This window comes from Vidua macroura, chromosome 4 (genome assembly GCF_024509145.1).
Source record: "Vidua macroura isolate BioBank_ID:100142 chromosome 4, ASM2450914v1, whole genome shotgun sequence".
Lineage (NCBI taxonomy): Eukaryota > Metazoa > Chordata > Aves > Passeriformes > Viduidae > Vidua > Vidua macroura.
In genome coordinates this window covers 41011362-41038473 of record NC_071574.1, presented here as the reverse complement: position 1 = coordinate 41038473, position 27112 = coordinate 41011362, and the positions used below count along the sequence as shown (strand labels likewise).

The following is a 27112-nucleotide window of genomic DNA, read 5'->3' as shown; positions in this document are numbered from 1 at the left end:
ATATTCTCAAAGCCTTTGAGGAGTTAATCCTATAGATAAACTCCAGAGATGACGGCAATGGTGTGAACTGTCATAACTCTGACAATCCACCTCAGGCATAAAGGTAATGAAAAGAAAATTGTAACTGTTATATGTGAATCTTAGAAAAATGTAGGTTGGAAATGACCCTTAAGATCACTGAGTCCAACCGTTAACTCAACACTGCCAAGTCCATCTCTAAACCATGTCCCCAAATGCCACATCAACACATTTTTTAAATACCTGGAGGGATTATGACTCAACCACTTCCTTGGGCAGATTTTTCTGATGCTTGACAACCCTTTCAAAAAAGAAGTTTTTCCTAATATCCCATCTAAACCTCCCCTAGTGCAACTTGAAGCCATTTCTTCTTGTCCTATGGCTTGTTACTTGTGAGAGGAGAATAACCCCCACCTGGCTACAACCTCCTTTCAGGTGGTTATAGAGAGTGGTAAGACCCCCCCCCCCCCCAAGCCTCCTTTTCTCCAGGCTAAACAACCCCTGCTCCCTCAGCTGCTCCTTATAAGGCTTGTGCTCCAGACCCTTCACCAGCTTCACTGCCCTTCTCTGGACCTGCTCCAGGACCTCCACGTCCTTCCTGAACCAGGGGCCCAGAACTGGACGCAGCACTCGAGCTGTGGCCTCATCAGTGCCAAGTACAGAGGGAAGATCCTTTCCTGATCCTGCTGCCATACTATTTTTGAGGCAGGCTAGGAAGCCACCTGGCCTTCTTGACCACCTGGGCATACTGCTGGATCATGTTCAGCTAGCAGTCAGCCAGCACTTCCAGGGCTTTTCTGCAAGAAGCTTTCTAGCCATTCTTGCCCCAACTGGTAGCACTGCAGGAGGTTTTGGTGACCCAAGTGCAGGACCCAGCACTTGGCCTTATTTAACCATATACAGCAGGCCTTGGCCTATTGATCCAGCCTGTCCAGATCCCTCTGTGAAACATTCTATCCTCCAGCAGATTAACAGTCCCACCCAGCTTGGTGTGTCTGTGAACTTGCTGAGGGTGCACTTAATCTCTCCATTAATAAATCATTGATAAAGATTGTTGATAACAGACAAAGCATCATCAGCTGGGCAAGTGAGGCGATTATCCTGCTCTGCTCTGCACTGCTGGGCCCTCACCTTGAATATTGTCTGTAGTTCTGGGCGCCACAATATAAGAAGGTTATAAAGCTATTAGAGAGCGCCCAAATAAGGGCCATGAGGATGGTGAAGGGCTTTGAGAGGAAGCCATATGAGGAGAAGCTGAGGTCACTTGGTCTGTTCAGTCTGGAAAAGGGGAGACTGAGGGGAGATCTCATAGCAGTCTACAATTTCCTTGTGAAGTGGAGGGGCAGGCACTGATCTCTGTGGTGATCAGTGACAGGACACAAGGGAATGGCCTGAAGCTGTGTCAGAGGAGGTTGAGGTTGGATATTAGAAAAAGGCTCTTCACCCACAGGGTGGTTGGGCACTGGAACCACTGGAATTCTACCAGGGTAGAGGTCACAGCACCAAACCTGACAGAGTCCAGCAAGTGTTTGGACAACACTTTTGGGCACATGGTGTGACTCTTGGGGAAGGTCCTATGCAGGGCTGGGAGTTGAACTCGATGATCTTGGTGGGGCCCTTCCAATTCAGCTTCTTCTGTGATACTGGGAAATTAAACAGGACTGGGTCCCAATACTGAGCCATTGGGAACACCACTTGTGACTGGCCCCCAGCTGGATGTAACTCCACTCACCACCCTCTGGACTTGGCCATTCAGCCACTTTTCTACCCAGTGAAGAGTACACCTGTCCACGGCGTGATCAACCAGTTACTCCAGGAGCATGCTGTGGGAATTCAGCAGTAGGAATTCAGGAATGTGTTGTCTTAGGCAGCACACAGCACAGCTCCTCACTTTAAGCTATTCTCCTTTACTTTGAATCCCGTGAATACAATGCCAGAGTGGTTGCACCATCTGGCTGAACACTGAGGGAAAAATAATGACAGAAAAGTCAGTCTGGCATCTTCATGTGGGTTAAGAAAATTTGTTTGGATATCTCTATTTCTAATGAGTGGAGTTACTAACAAAGTTGTCAGAGACTCTCCTGCTACATTAACTCCAAGTGATAAGTATTTAAAGTGTAATGCTATCAGACTTGCACATCTTGTCTGCCTCACTGAGCCATGCCAAACTGTTCCTGTGAGACTCTTGGAAGGATATGGCATCTGACAACAAATCCAGGCTGCTTCCAGATAATGCTGAAATTCTTATGCTCTTGAAATATAATCCATCCACAGATGATTTAAATTATCTATATATCTTTCTACCTTGTCTTTTCAAACTATGGAACTCAAATAGCTAATTTCTAAAGCCTAAAATGTTTGCACAACTTGACCAGGTACTGACTTACAGGAAATTACACCTATTTCATCTCATAGGGAGCTTATAGCATCTGCAGTAGTGTATCTTTGCTTCAAAATTGATCTCATAACATGCACTTGCTACATCTTCACGTAAGCAGCACTTTAAATATTTTATAAAGCTATGGAGTACAAAACTCCAGTGAATCATGCTAATATTTTACAAGACAAGCCAGTTCTGTATTATTAAATAATTCAACTTCTAAAGCAAATAATATTCTACTTTTACATTTATTCAATATATATTTATATTTCACAAATGGTAGACATTTTACTTAAGCTTTTGCCCTTACCATTAAAGACAGAAATACAGCATAAAAACTCAAAGGTGTCAGCTCAGAAAAGAGAAGCATGTAAATAAAAGTAAAATAATCATGTTTTTAATTTTACTCAGTACTCTTTGAGCATCAAGTGCTGATGTGCATTGGCTGACAGGCAGATGGTTTCTTCCTTCTCACACTGGTGGGGAGAGAGGGCTCACAGCAAATCAGATTTTTTTTGTGCTGCCACTTCCTCTGTGGAAAATAAAACTGAAGCATTCTCTACTAAATTCAGTAAATAGAAAAACAGAAAGGGAAAAAAAGTGATAAAAACCATCCATGAGTTTGGCAGAAAGATGAAGTTAACTGAAAACTGTGTCTTTATAGAAATGGAGATAGACTATCAAAATATTCAAGGACAGTAAGACTCAGCCCAGAAGCCTGAGTACTTTTGATATAAGAGAGCCAGGTGTCCAGCAACAGAAATGTGAGTTAGAATAACTTTCTTCATGAAAGGATCTATGACAAGAACTTTTGACCGCAGTTTAGAAGAAAATGGATACTATGCATCAATGAATGCAGTATTATATAAACATATCTGGAAAACCCTAGACTCCAGATTGGCAGAAGCTGAGATTTTATATAAATAAACTATCACCATGCAAAAAAGGAATATTACACATTACTTTATAAATAGACTGGTATCAACTGGAATAGAGTTATTGCATAATTTTAACATTTCTAATGTGATTTTTACATTAGATATATGACTTTTTTATCTTATGCTGAAATTGCTCCACCTTGCTAAAGAACAATTTCCCTAATTTTGGGCATCATATATATAGAAAGCTTTGCAATACTTGGAAGACGTAAAAATGCCTTATCATTTAAAAAAAAAAACAAAACTTTTTTGGCAGCATTTTGGTTCTGTTTTAAATTATTTCGTAATGTGCAACCCAGCCAACAGAGTGCTCAATCACATGGCAAGTATGTCACACCCTATTAAAAGTCACACAGGACTTCAACAAAAACTCACACTAAATATGGAATTGTGAATAAGGCACAGCAAAATTGTATATGAAATATGATGCATATTTTATCAGAATATGCATCATATTTTATCACCCTGCCAGTGAAATTGAATGGCAGCTACTGTTACTTTGTGCAACATTATTATTTAGTCTGCTATCACAGAATAAAGGCCAACATTGCTAGGCCTTATGCATATAAGAACTAAACACTCCTCATCTTAAGAGCTATAATACCACTGATTCAGAATAAAACTGTATTTAGAATACATGTGTTTAAAAACCCTAAATCATTTAATCCTAAATATTTGGATCTTGTATATCATTGTACACTAACAGCATCTGAAAAATATGGAGGAGAATAAATCTATTAATTTGGTTGTGTTTCTGAATAGAGAGATTCCATTGTGATCAGTAAAAAATGCCCTAGTGCTACAGGTTTTCTAGCAGCCCTGTCTCCTACACTGTCCTAAATGCAATGTTTGGTCAGTTCCATGATGGTCCAGTTAGTGATAAATGGTTCTACAGATCATTACAGCCCACCGCTAGAAGGAAGACAACTGATGAAGAACAGCTTCAACACTCAGAAGACTGCACTACAAAAGGCACCCAAGGTTAGAAATTATCTTTCTACTTCTGATGGAGGTGTCTGTCTAAAAAGCAGTGTAAGGGGTAGGATTCCTGAAAGAATATGCAGAACAATGCAGAACAACCAAAAATGGTGGAGAAAGAGATAACTTACCTGACAGTGAGCAATTACAGAAGTTGTGTAAAACTGTAACCAAATAAGCAGAAACAGGAATTACTGTAGTAGGGTAGACCATCAGGAACACCCTGTCTGAAAGTGGCCAGTACAAAGGGAGGGAATTAATGCCTTCCAGTCTGTTTATTCACTGACAGCTTGCTCTTTCTCTAAACAGCCCAAAACTCATGCTCTCACTGATGTCTCGTGGCATTTTGTTCTGCAGGCTAAACATGCACTATATCAAAATGTATTTTCTTCTATCAATTTCAATTTAAATTCAACTGATTATTTCCTTGTTCTTGTATAATGAGTATGTACTGTTTGCCCTGCAGTACACAAAGACTAGTTTTTATAATACTACTATTTGGTTCACTTTATTTTTAGGGTAAAACACACAAAAGCATTAAGAACTAATTGCCTAAAGCAAAAAAGCAAAATTTAGGCTTTTTATGGGTCAGGCAAAGGCAGCTGTGGAGATGAGGAAAGCTATTTTCAGATACCTGTTGTTTCAGTGCAGAATAAATCAAAACTGACATTTGGAAGTTGACAGAATAGAAAGTGACTTGAAGAGAGGTGAAAGAGAAAAGAAAAACTATCCTTAACATGTTTTGCATTTTTTTCTTTTACCTCTAGGTATCAAAATATCCACATATATTTAGATATATCTGGGATGCTCTAAAACTTTCTTTTATGCAAGCAAAAAGTCCACTAATCTGTTTTATTTGACTCATCTGTTGCCCTTGAAATTTGAGAAAAACTCTGGACACAATAGCAATCACCCGCAGAGAAGACCACTGTTGACTCCAAAGATCACTGTACTTTACTGGACTCTTCCAGCTAAGGCAATAGCATTCTTTTTTTCTGTAATCACAAATTAAATATTTTGTGAAATGAGCACACCAATTTTCACATTGTGGAGCACAGGTTAATCTTCCCCTCAAACCAACTCAAATCTGCCAGTATCTATCTCTATTAAAAATTATCTATTTGCCTCTAAGGTGTGTTGAATCTGTGGACATTATTACACAAATTACCACATTTTTAAGCAGGCCCAGGCAAAATGTCTTATGCATTCTGTTAAGGTCCTCAATCTGTTAGCCTAGATTCACTCCAAGGCACAAGAGGTAATAGACCTTAGACACTTGGGATTAGAAACACATCAACTGCGTTGTCCTAAGGCTCCAGAGGTGGAAAAAACTTCTATCAAATCCACTTTGAGTGAATGCAAGTTGAGCGAAATTTAAATTTTAGTGTATCAGGACCCAACTCCTCTGCTCAGAATTCAACAGTACTCCTAATGACCCGGGTTTCATGTTTAATATAAAGGTATTGTTGAATTCCTAGGAATAAAAACTTAACTATTCTGTATTGTATTGAACAGAACTGTGATGATTGTTCACCTGAACAAAAAATAACCACCAGATTTTCCCCCCACATGGTCCCAATTCATAATGCACCTATCTGGAGATAGAAGTAATCAGTAATTCTGCTTTTCAATAACATAGTGGAACTTTCTACAAAAGTTTGGCAGCACCATGAGGCCAATATAAGCAAATAAGACATAAGGGTAGCTGAAATTTTATCTTTTTATTTTCCTGATGTTTTAAATGGGAAGAATAGACTTTCAGACAGAATACACTTCTAAGGTTTGGGAGCTCTGCCTCAAGTACATCATCACTAACACATGCAGAGATAGTGCACATCTATCTGTGTGTAAAGACTTAGAAGTTTGTCATTTCCATACAAAGAAATCAATTAATCTTAAGAAAGTTAAAGAAAGGAGGGATAAATCCAGTTGCAGCTATTTTAGTTTGCTCCAACTTCTCTCATTTAAGATTTTGTTTTTGTCTCTCCCTGACTTTCTTGAATGCAAACCAGCTGAATTTTTCCCTCCTGGGAGTGGGTTATCATGCTTTTTTGTTTGTTAAAAAAACCCTATGACATACATTACCCGTCAGAACAAGGAGAAAACCATTAAATGTGGAAAAGATGGTGGTCCAAGATTGTGATCAATCACAGTACTGCACCTACTGACTGGTGTGCCCCCTCTCTGCTGACAGACCTTATTCATGCTGGATTGAACTGGGTCTTCTGAGAGAGACCATGACCCTCACCTGCCACCTGCCATTAGAGACCTCTGCCTGATTCACTAATGGATAGATCACATCAATAAATACAAGTCCTTGCACTGAGTTGAGGAAACAGATAGAAAGAAAAGATTAATCTCTGCCGACTAACATTATAGGAAAGATGTAAAAGATAACAGAAATTACTGGCTAGGTTTCATGCGAACTCTGGTTCATTGTTGCATGAGAAAAACTTTCCCAGCAGGCCCTAGCAGGAACTGGATTTTTGTTTCTCTGTGAACACTTTATGCCTGTCTTTATCTTCTTGTAACATTCTTCTGAGATGAAACCTTGTAGCTGGTGGTGTTTGCCCTTAGCACCGGCTTATGACTGACTTCCACAGAACCATATGGCTGCATTTAACATAACTCCAAGCCAGCACAGAAACTGAGTTATGCTGTGAATTTGTCTTCGTTTATTTTCTGGGAGGATTGCAATAAAAAAAAAAATCTTAGGAAGAAATAAAAGTGAATTTCCACCTCCTTGGAGTCATTATTAATACTATCACAATCCTGAAAAAGCTTCAAGATCACAGCAGATGAAATGATGATCAAAGTTTGGGGGAAAGAAAGAAAGAGAAGACGGCTATTATCCCAGATATTACCCATATGTAAAAACAGAGGAAACATCTGTGGGAAATGGAGATAAACCCCTTCTACCAGATTATTCAAATGTTTAAGAAAAGCACTTTACATATGGCAACACTTGCTTGAATTTGGCTGAGTTTACACCAAGCACCTGCAATCTTTGCAAACTGAACACTGATATCCAAGAAAGAACGAAAGTCCTACTAGGGCTAAAGTGTCTTCCTTACAGCTTGTGTGTTCTTCCACATCTGTCTCCTGCAGGCTACAGCTCCACTGCTGGCTGCTGGAAAAAGAATGGAGAAGTCAGGCATAGCAACTTGCACCTGAAGCTTCAAAGAGCAATTCAGACAAGACAGTGTTCCAATCTGCTGTGAAAGTCACCACGACATGATGAATTGAAGGACTGAATGCTGACAAAAGCCCCAAACTTCCTCTCCCTCGGTGTGTTAGAAAAAAATCTTCCTTTTCATCACCCTTACCTTCTTGGTGGTACAAGAAAGAATATAGTGCTACAGGATGGAAAGGGCACCTGTTATCCTCTTACTTGTTTCTCCAAATTCAGATTTGGGCTGCTAGTTCTGGAGCCCAGAGAAGGAGTAGTTAGTTTCTGCATATCTAGGATCGGAAGAACCAGAATAATCAGATGGCTCAGCCAAGCCTGCTCCTTTGTGCTCCTCTGCTATGCTGCACTCTGTGAAGATGAATAAGGGGAACAAACAATGCTAAAGCCACACTTTGCAGAGATGAGCAAGACAGTCCAATGCAATGAATACCTTGTGCTGGGTGAACAAGGAAAGAAACTTGGCTCAGCTGTAGCCACTCATACTGTTCATTGCAGGACTGTCCCACTACTTACTTTCCAGATGAGAGTGAAACTAGATATATGTATTGCTGAAAAAAATATCAAGTAGTTCTGTTGCCTTACAGGCTTCCTCTGGGTCTCTCAGAGGACTAGTAATCACACAGACTTCCACCTATGTTACAGTAAGTGACTTGGCTCTTGATACTGTTGGTGATGTTCACTTCTGAAGAAGGCAGCAGATGGGAGCAAACTTGGCAGCCCTTTACTGCACTTCTGTATATTGAATTCAGTATTTCTGATACAATATTCCTGTTATTACAGTTCTCCTCTCTCCAAAGGAACAGCGAGCAGAGGAAAGCATCTGAATTTTGCAGTGAGGACCTGAAATGCTTATGTGAGCAGTAAGGATTTGTATTACACTTCCTTATCTTCTCTGCTTTTCTCTAATCATATCCCCTACCAAGACAGTCAGAAAAGTTGTCTCTGAGATGAGGCACTTAAACCGTAGCCAGTTCCTATCTTAAACATTGAATAAGTTACACTTTCCAAGCAGAAAATCAAAGGAATGCAGAGTACAGCTACTCCTCCAATCTTTTTATTACCTTTGCTGTCTTCATAAAGTTGAAAGAGAACAATTACTCTAAATGTCTCATAAGGCACACAGAGAGTATTTCAAAAAGAAATATAGTTTAAGAGGGACCCAGAGCTGCATTATGTACCAAAAGATTAATTCAGAAGCTGGAACAAAGGTTGAAATTTTGTCTGGACTGACTGAACACAGTCTCTCATATGCAACATGCCACATTTCATAGAACTGAGAGACCACCATTCACAGATTCACAAAGGCAGAGGATTACATCTTGTGCCCAGAGGAGGGTGACGCTTTATATTTTATGGTACTCATTTTCACACATGCCTTTTTGCAGATGGTCTTCTCTTCATGCAATCAGCATTATCAGAGATACTGAATGCAGGCACTATACAGTCATCCAGGTCTTTGTTTTGGTATTGTTTCCTCACCTATTTGAATGTGACAGAAAGAATCTCCAGAATCTGTTAAAACCCCCTTCTGGTTCAACTTGATCTGCACTTACTGGGATGGCAAGCTCAGCTGCAGTCAAGCAACTGCAGAAAGAAGTTAGCTTTTAATTTTGCAAGTTTTTTGTGCTAGCTTTATGTTTTTTTTTTTTTTTTTTACTAACGTGATTTTATTTAAGAAAGTTTGAAGAAACTTTAGAAATCATATTGAAAGCTTTCTCATCTCCATAGGCCATCACAGATAGAAAATCTATAGTTTGATTATTTCTGGCCTCTGTCACTAGTAGAGAATATGCCAGTAGCCAAGGTTTCTCCCCATCCTGAGTCAGTGCCATAGGTGATGAGGTGCATCCAATTCAAAAGGATTTCACAAATAATCACAAGCAGTAAAGGACAAGAAATTATCTCTGTTTTCATTGTAGATACTCAGCCTCTAGTCCTCTAGCATTTCTTCTATCTCCCACTTTGCTTAACCAACCAGTCTCAGTTCCTTCTTATGGACTACTCCATCTACCCATTTGGACACCCACTCCTACCCCTTTTGTACTCTTTCAGTTTTCTCCTCTACCACTCTTAAGTTTAATACAGCATGCCCTAAACTCAGCTCGCCTGAACTTTCTCCCAGATGACAAAAATCCCAAATCAACCTCCTGGCAAAGAATTCCTACTTAAATACAACAGAAATTTTCTAACATTGCAAATGTATGAAATTTTCAGAATATGTGGGGACAACAGACAATATAGAATACAGAATATAGAAAAATACAGAAATAGAAAATACTAGCAAGCTTTATCTATAAGTAATATAAAGACAGTCATTTGCCGGTAGTGAATCTTACATATTTTCAGATTTTGACACCTAGGTAACTTAGGGAAGAGGACTATCAGGTTAGGTAAAAGGAAAACAGACCTCTTACTTCAAACTAAGCTGATTTGTCAATAGGGACACAGTAACATATGTTTGTACATCAGAGAAAAGAATAAAGCCAACAATACATACCACTAAAATACATTGAAATTTCCAGCTGTCTTATGATAATTAATGCACAGTGAATAAATCTCTTGAAGCTATAAACAACTATTCTTTAGGTCTAGGCCTATGAAACATTAGAATTTCTATGTAACATGTCATTCTAAACACTAAAGTTGTCAAATTGATTAGATTAATATTCTCTCTGTAAACCATACAAATTAAGAAAGAGTATATCATAATGCATGACATGAAAACAAAGAAACAAATATATAATGATTCTAGCTGTGACACAGTATGTTAGTGACATTGATAAATTGAATCTTCATGCTGATAGCATGTTGTAGTCTCAAATCTATTATGCTTTGGAACTGATATATTATTATCTCTGGACAACTTTCACACCAGGAAATGATCCCTGCTAGCATAATTTTAAAAATGAAGGGATTACAAACAAGATAAATTTCATTGTATTGTCACCTGAACTAGTCTCAACTAACAGAAATTTCATATAACATACACCATTTGCTAAAATACTTACATTTGTTGATCCTATTACAAGCATAGAAAGCATAAACCAGGCACAGTTCCATTAACTATACTACAGCATTTATGCATCTGAACCAGTATTGTATGGTAATTATTCTACAGGGAACAATAATATTTGGCTTTGTTCTGTTTTAATACAGTATGGTTACATTTTTACTTTGAAGACAATATATTGGGATCTTCTGGCAAATATCTGCACTATCTTTGAGTTTGCTGATAATGATTGACTAATTGAATTTAACATACCATTCCCTTCCTGCTGTTGATGTTAATTTGTGGCTAAGTGAAAGCTTAAGAGTTTTTGGGAGAAGCAAATCAATGTACTTTGTCAATATATATTACAGATTAATTAGTAGGCAACTGCATATCTCCTCATTTAATCAAGTAGCACATTGTCCCTTTTATGAAGTTAGGCGCTACCATTAACAAAACAGAATTTGGACATAAAACGATAATTTTTAGTGGAGTATAAACAAACTAACAGAAAAAAGCTAAATTTATGATTAACAATTCAGAAATGGTACTGCTTTGTCAGGTTTTTTTTTTTCCTGTGTGTGGATCATAAAAGAATTACACTGATTTGGCATAAGAGTGCCAAGACATAGTTCAAAAATTAGACACAGATTACTGAAAAAGTTAAGTAGATCTGGAACAATTCTAAAATAGAAATTTCACTCAAACAAATTGAAATAATTGTTTATATGGAATTCTCTATTTACAGTTACATATTTATCAGCAGTTGCGATCTCAAACTAGCTGGCAAAAATATTACAGATTAGGTACGTAACTCCTGTTAACTTTGGTCATTCTTTATGCTATAATATATGTCATAATATTTCTTGCACATATTTGCCAAGTAGTAAATACATTACAAATGAAGGATCAGATCTGGCAAATGTGTAATCATGCAAATAGTTTACAACAGCCTGCAGAATTGGGCCATAGAGAATTAAAACAATGTCAATTGCATTCTTACTGTCTTAAGTCAAAGCAAGCAAGATTTGGCAGTCAGAGTTTACCATTTTGTATCTTCTATGAGTCAGTGTAACAAATTAGACTACTTTTTTAAAAATCAGACATAAGGATGAGTACATTTGTTCCAGATGTTTTCCTATTGCAATATTTTTTTTAAATCACACTTTGTCTTCTGTGTCAATAGTTAGCATCATGCAAACACTGAAGAGTCACATACCCATAACTGCTATCGTGATATGTTGGAGAAAACACATCCATCTCTATAAGGTTGTCATGACCATTTGCAAGGACTGCTTGACTTTCTAATTCTCTATACATAAAGATACAAAAAAATGAAATTAGAGGTGCAATTTCAAATTAAAGAACGGGGTGATCCCACAAAAAAAGAATATACTAACTCTGTTGTGTAACTTTGTGCAAAACTGTATGTGGGATTTATCTGCCTCTCATGCTGTCCCCTGAACTACATGCTGGATTGTATTCTGAAGACACTGCATTATAAGGCTGCCTTTAGGTGGCCATTACCCTTTGGTGATCCCTTATTTATGTGCAAGTCCTTGAATGAAATTCCTGACTGCTGCCTGTGGCAAGGCAGGCTTAAGGCCTGAGCAGTGTATAGTGGGGGATGTTGTTTACTTGATGAAGCTGGACCAGAGATTAATAAAAATAGAATAAAATAATAATAATAAAATAATAATGATAAAACTGAACTAAGACTATTAAAAGACAGTCTCTTGCTGGCTATCTGGCACAGCCAATCAGCAAGAAAAATATGCAGAGGGCTGGCTACCAGAGTGAATGGGGATCTCACGTTTGGCAAATGACAATGCACAGCAGCAGGAGAGGCAAAGGAAGCATCAGAGTCTCTGGTTCTCTCAGGGAATAGTGAGGAAATGAGGGAGAGAAATGAAGTAAGCCACTATTCTTTTGTTTAGAACTGCATATTTCTTTTGTCCTATCTAAAACAGGGAATGACTAACATGGGGAAAAAATACTTGTGTCCATTCTTACTTCAATGACTGTGTACCTCTGAAAATGGGAATGATAAACTCAAGGAACATGTGCAAATACTACTGAATTCTGGACTACTGGTGCTTGTCTAAGAGCCAGGGGACAAAATACACAGCATGATCAAATTCCAAGTACTTATGGTGACAGCAAGGGATATTTGAGCAGGAAAGATGCCAGAGGGATCAAGCAAAAATCTAAAGCAAGACACTATTGACATCAAAGAAAGCTTATAAGCATATGGGCTTGGTGTTTTAGGATTCAAACAGATGCTCAGTGAGAACCTGACAGTAAGAGAATGTCAGATGGCAACAGAACTTTTTTGACTTTAGTATTTGAAAACAATGCTTAATTTCTAATGTCTGTATATAATGATCCCATAATTATGGCATGTCAATTTTTCAAATGCATTCATGCTGTCAGCAATCAAAGCAGAGTCCTGTTTCTTCATTTTGCAGATCAGCAATGTGAGCATAATGCTTAACAGGGTCTTCAGAAGAGCAGGACTTGAACTCCATCCCCAGTTTCTGCCTTTATTTTGTACCATGCACCTTCTCAACAGAAGTAACATCTCTAATCAAGTCACTGTGGGAAAACCTGGAAGACTTACAGATCAGAACAATTTGAATTTGATTAAACCAGGCACTGTTTTAGTGGGTGGAATGTGTAAAATAAGTGGTTTGAGCAGACTTTAACCTCCAGCAACACTGTGCTTTTGCAGACAATCAATCAGCCTCTACACAAATTGATTTAAAACTTCCCTGGAAACTAACAACACCCTTTCCACACCTTAATCAATATTGAAAGCAATTGGATCTTTGGCAGTCCACCCCAATAGTGACATGTGTATGTTCATCACACTTTAGGAGTTTCTAAAGTCTCCACATTCTAAAATGAACTTTGAATCAAGTTTATAGAACAGTTTTGAAGAAACACATTCCAGGAAATATTTTGTCTATACTATTTCTGAGGTATTCCAAACTTTAAGTAAGTCCCTCAAAATGCTAAAATATGTTCTAGTCATCAAGTATTTCTTCAGCCAATACCTTATTTTTTTCTTGGTAAAATAAGTAGCTAAGTAGCTGAATACAGTAATGTTCCTACGACTCTATGTTTAATACTAAGTGGTAAGAGAAGACCAAGCAGTATCTGTATAAACTATGAAAAACATGTTAGTTTCTTGGCTAGTTTGTATAAAAAATTCACAGTCCATCATACAAAATGCAGCCATCTTTCAAATGAGGTATTTTTTTCAGCAAATCTAGTAAGAAAAAGCAAAGGTCTTCTTTGATTCACTGGCATGTTAGCACATATTCTGAATAAAGTTACATAATATTCTCAGAGATTTATACCTTGATTGGAATACGTCAATTTCCCCTTACCAACAAATTGATCTTTAACATTCAATGACTGAAATGAATGAGACATTTCCAAGGAAATGCACTAAGAGATGCTACCAGCTTATTTTTATCTACAAATGTATGAGTTCTAATATAGAACTCATAATGTACTTTTCCAGTGTGCATCTCTAACATTCATAATTGTGCATTAGAAAAATTCTGCACATTCAAATATTTAACAGAGAGAGCATTTGAAGAAATGATTTACTATGTATTTTTAAATATCAGTAATTTAGATCCTACTAGAACTCAAAGTCATGAGAATGTTACTACTGATACTGGTAATCAAGAAATCATTACTAAAACTAGTAGCTGAATAAAAACTTAAAGCTCAATGATAATAAAAAAACCCACTAATATTTAATTACTAAATGATAATGATCTTTTATCATATTCAAACATCTGACATGTAGTCATATATTTACATGACTTTGGCTGTCCAACCAGTTATTCAAAGAACAAAATGGAAAGATTTTGATTTCTTCAGAAGTTCATATTATTCTCTAGTGATGGCTCCTCCAGCAGATCTATTTGCTCTACAAATGAACCTAACTTACATCTGGCTAGGGAACAGTCAAATAGTAAAGATCATTAAATGCTCAAGGAAAGGTCTTGCAGATGGCAGGAAACCTACAGGAAATCTTTTACTACTTTTTTACTTTTTTTTTTTTTTTTTTTTTTTTTTTTTTTTTTTTTTTTTTTTTTTTGGTTAATGTAGATGTCACTGAGCCCAAATAGAGTGAAGACAATTTCTCTGCTTGGTAATCTCATTGTCATTTAAAGATGGCATCGAGATTAAAGAAGCATTCACATAATTCAATTTATTCAAGTTACAGTTTAAGGTCCTCATAAACATATAAGCAAAGAGTATTTTTTATTTAAAAAAAATGTGAATTGGAGTTTCTGTTGGACATCATTGACCTGTAACCTCACAGTTCATCTTTTTAGCCAATAACAGTAATTCTTCATACAAATCCATTAGCTCTTGTTAATAGTACTTTGCACAGAGCCAAATTGCAGTATATTCTATTACAAACACAACTGAATCCAATACTATGACTATATATCTTTTGAAATCACTTTCACTACTACTGCAGAGCGATAGAGACTAAAACCTCCCCCAAGCTTTGGAAATACATCCTTCTCTCCAACATGCACATACACAAACCCAGCCAATTCACTGCCCAGCTATACAAGACAGCAAACTGTATGTAATTTTTATGCCAGCCATCATCAGTGTGAGTCTATAGAGCAAGAAAGACAGTTGTGTATATAGGCTGACATTCACATTCTCTACCTCTAAATGGCTGCCATCTAAGTCAAAATAATAAAAAAAAGAGAGAAGAAAAAAAAAAATCCCCAACAATAAGCATAAACTAAAATATTGCCAAAGAGGAGATAAACTTTTTTTAGTCCAAGGAAAGCGTGAAGGAAGAGACCTACCACAAAGCTGTTAATATAGTTGATACTGAGCCTGATAATCACACTCAGTAGGGAACCTTAACCAAAAGGGAAAAAATCAATGACAAATATGAGGGGTTCTACACCTCCAGAGTTCCAACCAAGTAAGACTATGAGAAAAACCACAGTCATAGGGCTCTGTCAGTTTTTACATGAAATTTTTACATTTTACCTCATTCACAAGTGTTCAAAACTTGAACACGCAAAATACCCTTAGGTTTTAATCAGAAATGTTTAAAAGACGAAAATATTTTACTCTGCCAAAGTTACTTAAGGTTGGAAGTGGCATTCTCATTCAAGTAGTCCTACACCTTTATAAAGACAATAAAAACATATATGGCAAGAGAAGCAAACATCAAAGACTTTACCCATCTACTTAAGATTAACTACTCTCAGGAAAACATCAAACATCTTTTTCCCCACTACAAACTCATTTGTTCTATAAGAAAATTCTTTCTTAAAGTACTAAATTGTTTGAATGTGATGATGAAATCTCTTCAGTGGAATGCTGTTTCACAGTGCTTATGTCTCAAACAGCACAGGAGAGTCCAAGAAAACTAAGAAAAGGAATAACCATTCCAAACTGTTTAACAGGGGAGTTGCCTGAAACATCTATGGCATCAAAAACTACTTAAAAGAGAATCTTAAGGTCATGTATGTTTTAAATTGGTCAAAATCATCTTTATTTTGCTATTAATCATAATTTAAAGGGATTCAAAGAATAAACTGAAGGGATTTCATAAACACTTTCAAGAATTACTGTCAACTTCAATATAGTAATAAATGCTCAGTTTAATAACTAAATTGGAATATTATGGCTTTCCTTAATTAAAAATTAGTGCTGATTGAGTGTTACATGAATACTAATTAGTCATTGTAGGAAAATTCAGCTTTGTGCCAGTAAGTCCTATCAATTTTTTATAGGTTATTCTGCATCTAAAAAAGCTAGTGTCACTCTTGATATTAGCTGCTTCTTTCCTAGAGCCAGTTATCTATGACAAATTTATCATTACACCGGAACTGAGTTCTCTTTTGTCTCACCAAATCTAGCACCTTTAAAAATATCTAGCTTCACATAAGTATTTCTTTAAAGGTACCAGTACAAGAGTTAAAAACTATTACTGAATGTTATTTGACATTTGATCTGTATGACAGTACATATTTGACACATTTCTGGCAAGCAAGGCAAGAAATTGTTTCAAACAAAAGTAAGGCAAAAGTCACAGATTAGGAACAGGAAGGAAAACACTTGTCTGGAAAAATTAATATACTCTAATTACTCTGGAATAGGACTGTAAGGGAGAAGAGTGCCATTGAGGATTTTAGAGAGAGGACATATTTTTCAGGACTGAAAACTTTCCAGTTTTGCTTGCTGAATGGGGGGAAGTATTCGCTGCGGATCTACTGTCATTAAGTTAAATGTTTTCTTTAGCATTGCCACAGTCTGTAGTAGTACCTAAGTAATTACCTGCTTTCCAGAGGTGCATTACTGCCAAGCACCCAGCTGTCCTGCAGCTGGACTGACTCAGGTGTGGTTTGCAGCTCGGCGGGCAAAGCAGCCGGCGGGGCCGGACTCTGATTCCTCCTATTTGTCAGTGAGTTTCTGTTAAGTGAGGTGATGGATGGGTGATGCTGTGCTGAATGTTGCTTGTGAGAAGGTGGCAAAGGCTGCAGGGTCGACTGGCCTTGGTTATTTGGAGGTTGTTCTAAGAAGAAAGAAAATTGAAGTTCGTTATACAACATCTTGGCATTTGCTACAACCAAAGCAGAATGAAAAATTCAATATAATCTTATCATCTAATATATTTGCATATTATTCTATTAGCAGACATCCAGTGACATTCTGTAAGAGCAAGTTTACCCTTGATACACCAAGTTCTAATTAATACACAACAGATGGTAAAATTGCTTTTGGTTTTAATTTGTTTCAGTTTTTTTTTTTAATCTGGTTTTATTAACACCTACAGAAAATAGCATCTGACAGATCCCCTAATGCGCCTTTAGACTTCAGATTTTTTTAACAAACCAACCCTGAAATTAAATGGGTAATTTCCGTAGAACACAAAGGTTTTCAAAATGCATATAATCCCTATAATTATTTAATGGAGTTTTTAAGCTTTATTTAACTGCAATAAATTATTACAAGCTAGTTGCTAAACAGCAGTAGACTACTCTAGTTTAGTGCATTTCAAATAAGGCAGATCTGCACTATGATCTGCTAATAGATGCTAAGTATTCTTTAGCAGAAGGTCACTCTGTGAAGCAGATGTTGCTTCATGGATATTTAACAGACTGATTCACATCTGATTACAACGTCAGAAGACTCATATACTTAATGACCGTCACATCCATTAGAACACACACAGAACAGATTTTCCAATTTCACACCATGCAATATAAATACAGCTTGGAGGAAGTCACAGGTGACAAGAGAGTCAGGCCATTGAAACAAAAGGAAATATTTTCTGACTTAACCAAAGCACACAACACCCATAAAGCTTAAACTCAAAACCTCAGAACAGCAAAATCTACAGTCAAATACCTCCATCAATATTAGGTTTTAACAATCTGTTCCATAAAATCACTGGCAAATAAGTCATAAATAAAAGACAAACCTTTTGCAACACAATGCACACAAAACTAAAGAAACCTTTACACTTAATTTAGCACAATTTAGCAATGACTGATGACACCTAAATATGTAACACTTAAAAATTATGTAATTAAAATTGCAATCTATTTCTTACACTAATGGAGCAGAACATACTTAATAATATAAATGCAAGTGTTAAGTAGAGCAGAAGATACAGGACATGCACTTTTCTCACAGTGCAAAAGCTTTCAGGTAGTTTTTAATTAGTTGTTTGATTTCCACAAGCAATTCCCTTTTGGAACTGGTTATAATTGAAAATTGTTACAAACTCAAAAGTAAAACTCTGGTACACAGAACACAGGAAAAGCATTTCTGTTGAAACAGATGTTTCCAATAACTTACAGGTGACTGCTACAAAATTAACTTAACTGTGAGCAATTTCCGAGGTTGTGAACATAAGACAGTATGAAAATGTTAACAAATAGACTTAAACAGAAAAAACAAGCCTTTGAAATAATTCTCTTTCTGAGAACCACATTCTTCTTTCCAGTGATTTTTGTGTGGTCAACATGACTTTTGTTGCAAACAACAGCAATGCTGAATCTCTCATTAAAAGATATATTAAAAAAAAAAAAAAAAAAAAAAAAAAAACCAACAACAAAAAAACCCCCAGCATTTATACCGCTTAGTGAGATTTTTAACACCAAATTCCTTATGCATTAATGCAAAATTCCAGTCCAGGTAGGATACAACTGATAAGCTTTATCTTCACCAACACTGACACAAAGGCTGTCACTGCATGTGATTACAATCACTATCAAGGGCTTTAAGCCCCATTTCAACAAAGCCAGCTAAAGAAAGTTAACAGACCAACAGTAGAGCAAAGAATTTTCCTCATATCTACTTAAAATTTTATCTGATTTAGACAACAAGCTATTTATCAGCTGGTGAAAAATTAACTGTGGCCTTATATTTTGTAATACATAGGTGAATGTGTATATAAAAAATTATAAATGTGCACGTGTCTGTTTAAGTATTTATACACATGTATATGCAAATATATCAATATAAATTATTAATTAAATTAATTACAAAAATTACAGAAAAATAGCAGGTGGAATGAAGTAATTCACATTAATTCATTTTAATTGGAGAGATAAATTAATTAAAATTGTTCTTAGGATCAGACTTTTCTTTTTTATTCTCCTTTTTGACTATCCTACCAGCCTAGCCTTTTTTGATAGTTTTGCCATGATCAGTGCAAAACCCTCTTCCACTGCATCTCCTATCAGCTGAAATGTTATCCTGACATCCCTCTTGTTCATTAATTTCTCTTCTCATTTACAATTTCTGCTGAAAATCAATCTTTCAGTCTATCACTTTTAGTACTAAAGGTCTTGCAGCATTCTCTGCTAAAGACAAAGTAGAGGATTGATCATTGTTGCTCTCTTGCACAAAGGAGGGTGTGAGTGCCAGGCTTGTCTCAGGTAGATGTCAGACTTTCCCACACACTGTACCCCGTGAAGAAGATGGATAGTGAAGGTTCTGTAAAGGGTATTTATATACTCCACAAATAAACGCACAGATTAATAATTACTCTGAAAATATGCTGGAAGAATGAAACTGGATTATTCAGACCACAGACCAGCTATGCAGGCCACTATTTGGGATTTAGATTATTTCCCTATAAAATTTACTGTGAACCAAAAGGTCCTTCTGCTATATAACATATAAACATTACTGACACTGACACTGAAGATACAGAGCAACATATAAAAGAAATTAAGAGAGGCTAGAAGGGAGCTAGAAGGCCACAGCAAGTGTGATTTCACAAAGATCACTTATCTTCCAGTCCCATTTTCTCTCTCCACAGAATGTTGACAAGGGACACTTTCTTGTGTCTGAGGGTGCCTTCAATTGGCAGGGAATCTACAGCTTCCTCAAACTCAAAAATGCATGAAAAATCTGTAATGATTTATTTCTTTTCTAATTGTGCAAAAGCTACAGGTAGAGTTGCATTTAACAAGGTTAGATTTTCCATAAATCAACAGAGCTAAAATCTATACTGCTCTAAATTTACTCAGTCCTACACTGTCATTCTGAATGAGAGATCACTGAGGACTGCTTTTTGGATCTTTTCTCCAACCTGCCAGATTTCCCCAATACACAGTTCTTCTGATTGCTGCACAATTTCTAACAAAACCCTAATGTTGCACCACTGATTTGTGAGGAAGAGAGCATCATCACAATAGTAATGTTTTGAATGCCATTCTTAAGCTGGAGCCAGATTTCCTTTTTTACTCTTTTAAGGAGTTAAAGAAGAGTTTTCAGTATTACTGAGGCTTTCACACAAAGCTATCAGTCTTACAGAGTAAGAACCTCTCAACATCCCTGTGACACTGAAAATATTCTCACTGTACATGCAGGGAAACTGTATGGCATGTATGTTAAGTGATTCACAGTGCTCTCCTGAAAAATCAGCATTATGGCCAGAATAGTTCCAGTTTTCTTGCTTTTCCTACTTAACAAGTTTATAAGGGGAGTGGGATGACGCAATATGTACTTCATAAACTCTGCAGCACTGGACACTACTCCCTGTAATAACAGCCCTCCATGTGCCGCAATATCAACTGTCAGGACTCTGTAACTCCACTTTCCTCCCTATCAACCATTGCAGTTCTAGAGGGAAATACATCTTCCCTTGCTTATTGAAAAGACAGCAGCCCTGGGACTTGGCCAGTTCCCTCACAACAAACTACTTATTAGAAGAAAAAGCATTCAAATCTGATAAAGTACAATTGGGTTGAAATGCTTAAAAACTATTCCTGAGGGGTACAGCTGCTTTGCTTTAAATTGGCTTTTAAATGCTATCTTAATTGATTTAATCTAAATGGGAATGTCTAATTTACACTAAAATTAACCAGATACGGGTAGGTACAGGTAGGCTTAGGTCTAAAGATGTAAAGTTTTAATTATAACTTTCCTTTTTGGTTTAGATCTTAATGACTGTAGAGCAATCCCGTTCATCTTAAAGAGAAGATTTCTGCAGCAAGAAGCAAACGCAAACTGGCCCAGCAACCAGTGTGTCAAAGTTCTTCAGGTGCAACAAACCAACACCACACTTTTAAGGCATTTGTTGAATAAGTCAACATCAGATAATTATGTGCGTGAACATATGCACAGAACTCAAAAAAGTCACAAGAAATTGGGTAGAAAGCTGTCGTACTACAGTTACATGACTTATTCAAAATGTATTTAAATTGTTATTTACCCTAGGGAATCACAGTGAAGCAAAGCAGCCATTTCAATTGCAGAGGTAAATTATATGCAGCTCTGTAGCCTTTTACAAAACCTTTTCGTCTTTTATTTTTCAAATAGTAATCTACATTTAATTAATTTTATCATTTAATTGTTACAGAATTTGAACAGCATAGGAAGGAGAGACATTTATGACACCTACAGCTATGTGGGGAAAGGGGCTAATTCAGAGGCAGAAAAACAGACCAAGTATCCATGAAAAAAAGTAATTTGTTTGATATTTTGTGTGATAGTCTTTCTGTAACAGATAGATCATTGAGACTTGTCAGCTAGCTACTCATCTAAGAAAAAGAGAAGTGATTTCCATTTGATAAGGATTAAGCTTTTAAACAGTATATGACTAATGTGAACTTAGAGTTCCCATGACAAACAAAAAAGCAAAGTCTTCCATTATGATATAAACATTTCAAATGTGAACACAACATTATTCAATATCTATGTCTATGAGAGTCTTAACTCTTTCTAGCCAGGCTGCTCCTTTTCTATTCTATCTTTAGAAAAGTCTTTGCCATGGTAAAGGAAATATCCATAATACATACTAGAATTAAGAATGTGGAATAGACTGAATGTTTTAGAAAATGCATGAAATGTTTAGAAAACTTTAAAAAAATGCAACTTTTTGTTTGCAGGTCATTGGTCCCTGGTCTGCTAGCCCTTGATTGCCTAGCAGTAAAAAGTAATTTTTATAAGAATGGGTTTGACTTCCACAATAAAACCCTTCAATGGACTTGAAATTTTACCGAATTGACATTTGGTCATATCTCCAAAAGTACTGTAAGCAGTAGTGGGATTTACCTCAGAAGTCTTTGCAAATTGAAAAGAGTGAGTATTATGGCTTAATTATTCCTAGACCTCCCAAAGGAGTTCTTTTTTTAAGTTCCTGCTTATGGAGGGATAAGACAGGCTACCTGCACTGCTATGGCCATGGCTTCAGGGATCCTGTGGGCAAGTAAAACCAATCACTCCAGAAGTTTCTGGTCTGGGAGCACCTTTCATGAGAAGCCACATTTAATTAATGAAAACATAAAGAAGGTTATGTGTTCAGAAAAAAAAAAAAAAAGAGTATTTAAGTGTTCACTTGTAATTAGGCAGATCCGTTTTTTGAATGAACCACTGCTTCAGTTCAGTTTTTCCTGCCAGGGTGTGTGAGGCTCAAAGCTTCCTTTCTGATCATTTACTACAAGCCATAGGGGTAATTTAAGACAAGTTGCTGTATGTGCTTATTTTGTGGTTAATCCCAAGTATTTGCTTAGTCTTATTCATATCCAAATTGGCTCTGCTCTGCCAAATGCTTTAAGGATCCAAGCCACACATTCAACCTAGGGACTGAGGTGACAGACTGCCTATCAGAGTCCTTTCACTCTGATTTGTTGTCACCTTGCCCATCCTTTTCTGCTTGGTTTATACTTAATGGACGTAGAGACTGAAACAGAATTAACTGTAGCCACTGCTGCTGACTTCCTCTGTGCTCCTGTGCTAGATACATGGTGACAAGCATAAGGAGAAGTGACAAGGACACTTTGATCTAGATATGCACCTTGTGTGTGTGTGTGTGTGTGTGTGTGTGTGTGTATACTATTATAATATAAAAGGGGCAAAAGTCAAACAAGTAGCTTGATCAAAGTGGGCCAGTGTTTGTCTCCTCATCAGTACAATGCCTGTAGGGTCTGAAAACCTGTCAAGCTATCTGGGAGTGAGAAACTACCAGTGAATTTAATGCAGGATAAGCTCTGAAAGACTGCATTGCCTTGCTCATGATTCTAAGTTTGGGAGAAATAATAAAGAAAACCTTGTCATTTTCCTTTAGATTGCAACATGACTTTACTTTTTAAAGAGAAATAAGAACTTCTGTCCTGAAAGGGAAGAAAGACTTATTTGACTGTGGAGAAACTCAAAATGATCCCATGGTTCTCATGTGGTGTCTTTCTAAGACCAGATGACTAGTGGAGAGAAGTAGCTGGAACTCCCTGGAGGGCAGTAGGCGTCCCTAACATGCAACATTGATGTTTAAACCACAAAGTACATGTTGATAATTTCCCACACGCTATAAGGATACTGTTCTTCACTAGTTAAATATACACAGGAAGACAAAGAAACAAGTTGTACAAAATAACTGCAAGCTTTAGGAACTGAAGAAAAAATACTTTTACCAATATCTTTTGGCTGTGTTATCTACAGGAGCGTTACACTTCCAGTTAAAGGTACACTTGTAACTTTGTCTTTCTATTTCACATCCACTGAGCATAATATTTTCCCTCTACATCTTCATACTGATAATACCTGTGCATTCTCAGCTGTTTTATAATTCAGGTCTCCCAAATGTTTTATAACCTTGCTGCAGAAATAGAAAGCACCAATCTATTCCCAAAAACTTTTAAAATACTAATCTATTCCCAAAAAACTTTGTAAAGAATATGAACTGAGCTTTAAACTTATTTGAAAGGCACATTTTTTTGACCCTGATATTTTTAGAATAAACAAGCTGAAAAGCTGTACCCTATATGATATGTGACCCTATGAAGATAGATAACATAACTTTCTATTTTATGACATTTACTTTGAAAATCTGATTAAGATAGATGTCTCCAGTTTGTTATTCTTCAATGTCATGTTGTCACAGTTCCCATCAGCAAGATGCTTTAAAGTCTTTCGATTAATATTGTATGCCAGAACTGAAATTACATCCTTTGTCGTTTAGTTCTTAATGGTGCAAGTGATATCTATCAAGTAGTGTTTTATGAAGCATGTGTGATTTTTATTACAGGCTGTTTTCACAAATCTTTTTCAGGTCTCATAAAGACTGTTCATGGTTCACAACAAATATGCCTTGCATTTAAAATCATGCCAATTCTCAATGGAAAATAAACCTTAGATTTTTCAGCAGGGTTTAGCAATAGAACAAAACTCTTACTTAATTTATATCTATATATAATCATCTTAATTAGCAAAGCAAAAATATTACTGTAAGCCCCTCCTCTTTGCATGAGAACTCTAGAGTAAAAAAACCCTCCGAACAACAAAAAATGTAATAATGTTTTAGTTTCATAAGTAAAGGGTTATGTTTGCCAAATCTTCTAAATGCCCTAATATTTAAAATAAAGATGAAACATAGGTAGAACAGAAGATACAACATTCCCCTGTAATCCAAGTACAACAAGGATCTTAATTTGCAGCATCCATATTTGTAAAACAAGATGCATATAGTCAAATTTCTTCAATTTACTGGAAACTAGATAGTTAGGGGCAGCTGAGAAGGAATCGTAAGGCTGGCTATTTTTGGTAAACCTGCCATTTAAGCAAAAATCTGCAAAGTCAATAAAACTTTGGCATTAGATGACACACGAGCAAAACATATTTTTCTAGTATGTTTTTGTCCAAAGACTTTCTCTTGTTACCTAACAGAGTAAGGCAAATACACTGCAGGAAGAAATCCAGCCCATTGAGAAGAAAGTGGGCATTTCTTCCACAGGTGGTGGTGAAAGGAAAGATCACAGGATTTACTTCTGAAAGGTTTATTAAATGTTGTTTCCACTCTCTGTTGTTCACTGTGGGAATGGAGCCAGCTCACTTTTAAAGCATTTTTTCCCATTAGCTGGAATCGATTCTCAAAGCATTCCAACATAAACACCTCCAGCCTGCAACCACTCCATTTACCCCTTCAATACACATGTAACACACAGTCAATATTATGGCAGGTAAAATCTGTTTAATTTAACTACCATAAAGAGATAATGACTTCTCATCTGGTACCTATATAAGGGCCCAGCTAACAAAAAGTAGTTACAAAAGCATGTGGGGTGAAAGACCTCAGATTTGGAGAACAAATACCACCTCAATCAAGGAAAAACAGTGATGTTGTTTCCATGCTTAAGACAGTCATTTGAAGTAACAAACTAAACTGGACTTTGCTGGTTTTCAACTGAACTGTGGAAGCTTAATCACCTTATGAAAACTGAACCTGAGGTATATATTTCAGCTTCAGTGAAAAAAGCACTAGTGAATCTAGTTCAGGAAACAATCTTCCTAATAGTGGCCTCTTTATCCCCAGAGGGATTTAAGAAGACAGATGAAAAAAGAAAAAATACAGAAACACTGCTAAAGTAAATTGAAATTTAACCTGCTGGGGTAACATACTTAGGATTTTGCTTTACAAGAAAATGAAATAAAACAGAGGATATAAAACCCAGGATGGCAGCTATGCACAGAGGATGAATGAGAAGCAATAGTGTACTTCCAATCCTGCTGTTGCACTACACAAATGCCATCTCCTTCCACCCCAGCCTAACCCACACAGTAGTTAGCAGGGATACTAATAGACATTTATTTATATTCTCTTTTTAGGACCCAAGGTCTGTAAAACCAAACAAAATCCTCCACTGGAAAAATGTCATTGACTTATTTCCAACAATCTACCTGGATATCAAACTGGGAAAAGTTGGCATCACACTGTGAGAAATGAGAAAAGCTTGCTCACTTGAGACACAAAAATGACACTCAGCTTATATTATCCAGAGATTCAAAATATAATAATGCAGCCTTCAGTGGTATGCTCCTGGCCTGACTTTTCCACAGTGGGGTTCAGATGCTTTGCATGACTAAAGGGTTTTTTCCCTCCACTGGGGTATAGCAGTCTCCTAGGGAATTAGTCTGTGACAAGGGGGATCACCAAGACCACAGGCTTCATTTAGTCATAGTTTTTTCTAATCAGAGCAGATCTAGCTTCATCTTCATAAATTAAACCGTCTTTCATTCTTATTTAGAGTCAAAAGTAAGAAAGTTATGCAATTATTGAAGGCTAACTCGTTAGAGAATTGAGGTTTCCATGGAAAGAAAACAAAACATGAAACAAAAATGGAGAAGTCCAGCTGAAAGACTTTGTCCAGGGAGAAAAATTCAGCTTTCCAAAATGGTGACAGGGGACTGGAATTAATTTGAAAAACCTTATAGTACATAGCCAAAACCTGCCTATAAAACACAGGTGAAATGATTCAGAGTATGCCATTTCCCACTTTGCTCACCCTCCACCTCATGCTTATACCAAATACAGACATTTAATTTTGACTGCAAAAATTGTGATCTATAAATAAATATCAAAAAGAAGAACCATGCTTCATCTGTAAGCTGGGTAAGTAGTACAAGGATTCAGTCACAGTGTGTTAATATATGTACTCGTCTCATACTGCATGATTAGCTGGAGTTAAATGCAGTTCCCATTGCAAAGTCTAATGTATAGTTTCTTAATAAATTTCTTAGCATTTTCAAGTGTTAGATAATTTTGGTTCCTATCCAAACTCATTAATCCAGAGTGAGCTATATGTATGTTTTCCTTTGTCTTCTGACTTTATTTCTTACCACTTCCAAGAAAAACAATTTGCCAAAACTATTTATTTTAGAAGCATAGTTACTACTGTACAGGTTAAGAAAACCTAAACTCTTAAAACTTTTAACCTGAAAAAATACATTCACAAGTCATGATTAGGTAATGCTTACAGATGACACAACCAGTGCTGCAAAAGCCTGCCTTTCTGCCCAATAAAGAAAATAGCATTTAAAGGTTCTTTTACTACTAAACCTGACTTTTACTGACATATAGCTGACATTCATGAAGAAGGAACAAACCCCTATTCTTCCTCAAATTCAAGAGCCAGAGGAAAAATTCTGCATTAAATAGGTCAATTGAAGTTTTTGTCATGGATTTGCAATAGTTAATGCCATCCCTTGTACATTTTGCAAATTTACAAATCCAAAAGCAGTTTGAAAGGCTGCTAAAATGAGTTCATTATAAGCAGTTAAATTCTTTACCAATTTCTGCATGCTCAACCCTTGTCTGTACACAC

At 36.6% G+C, this 27112-nt stretch overlaps 1 protein-coding gene across 1 annotated transcript in view; it reads right to left on the bottom strand.

Moving 5' to 3' along the window:
- TENM3 (teneurin transmembrane protein 3) overlaps nucleotides 1-27112 on the bottom strand; it is a 692061-nt gene that overhangs the window by 146463 nt on the left and 518486 nt on the right. Inside the window, exon 9 of the mRNA XM_053975063.1 lies at nucleotides 16833-17070. Within this exon, the coding sequence (XP_053831038.1) occupies nucleotides 16833-17070 (238 nt within the window). The remainder of the gene's footprint in view (nucleotides 1-16832; nucleotides 17071-27112) is intronic.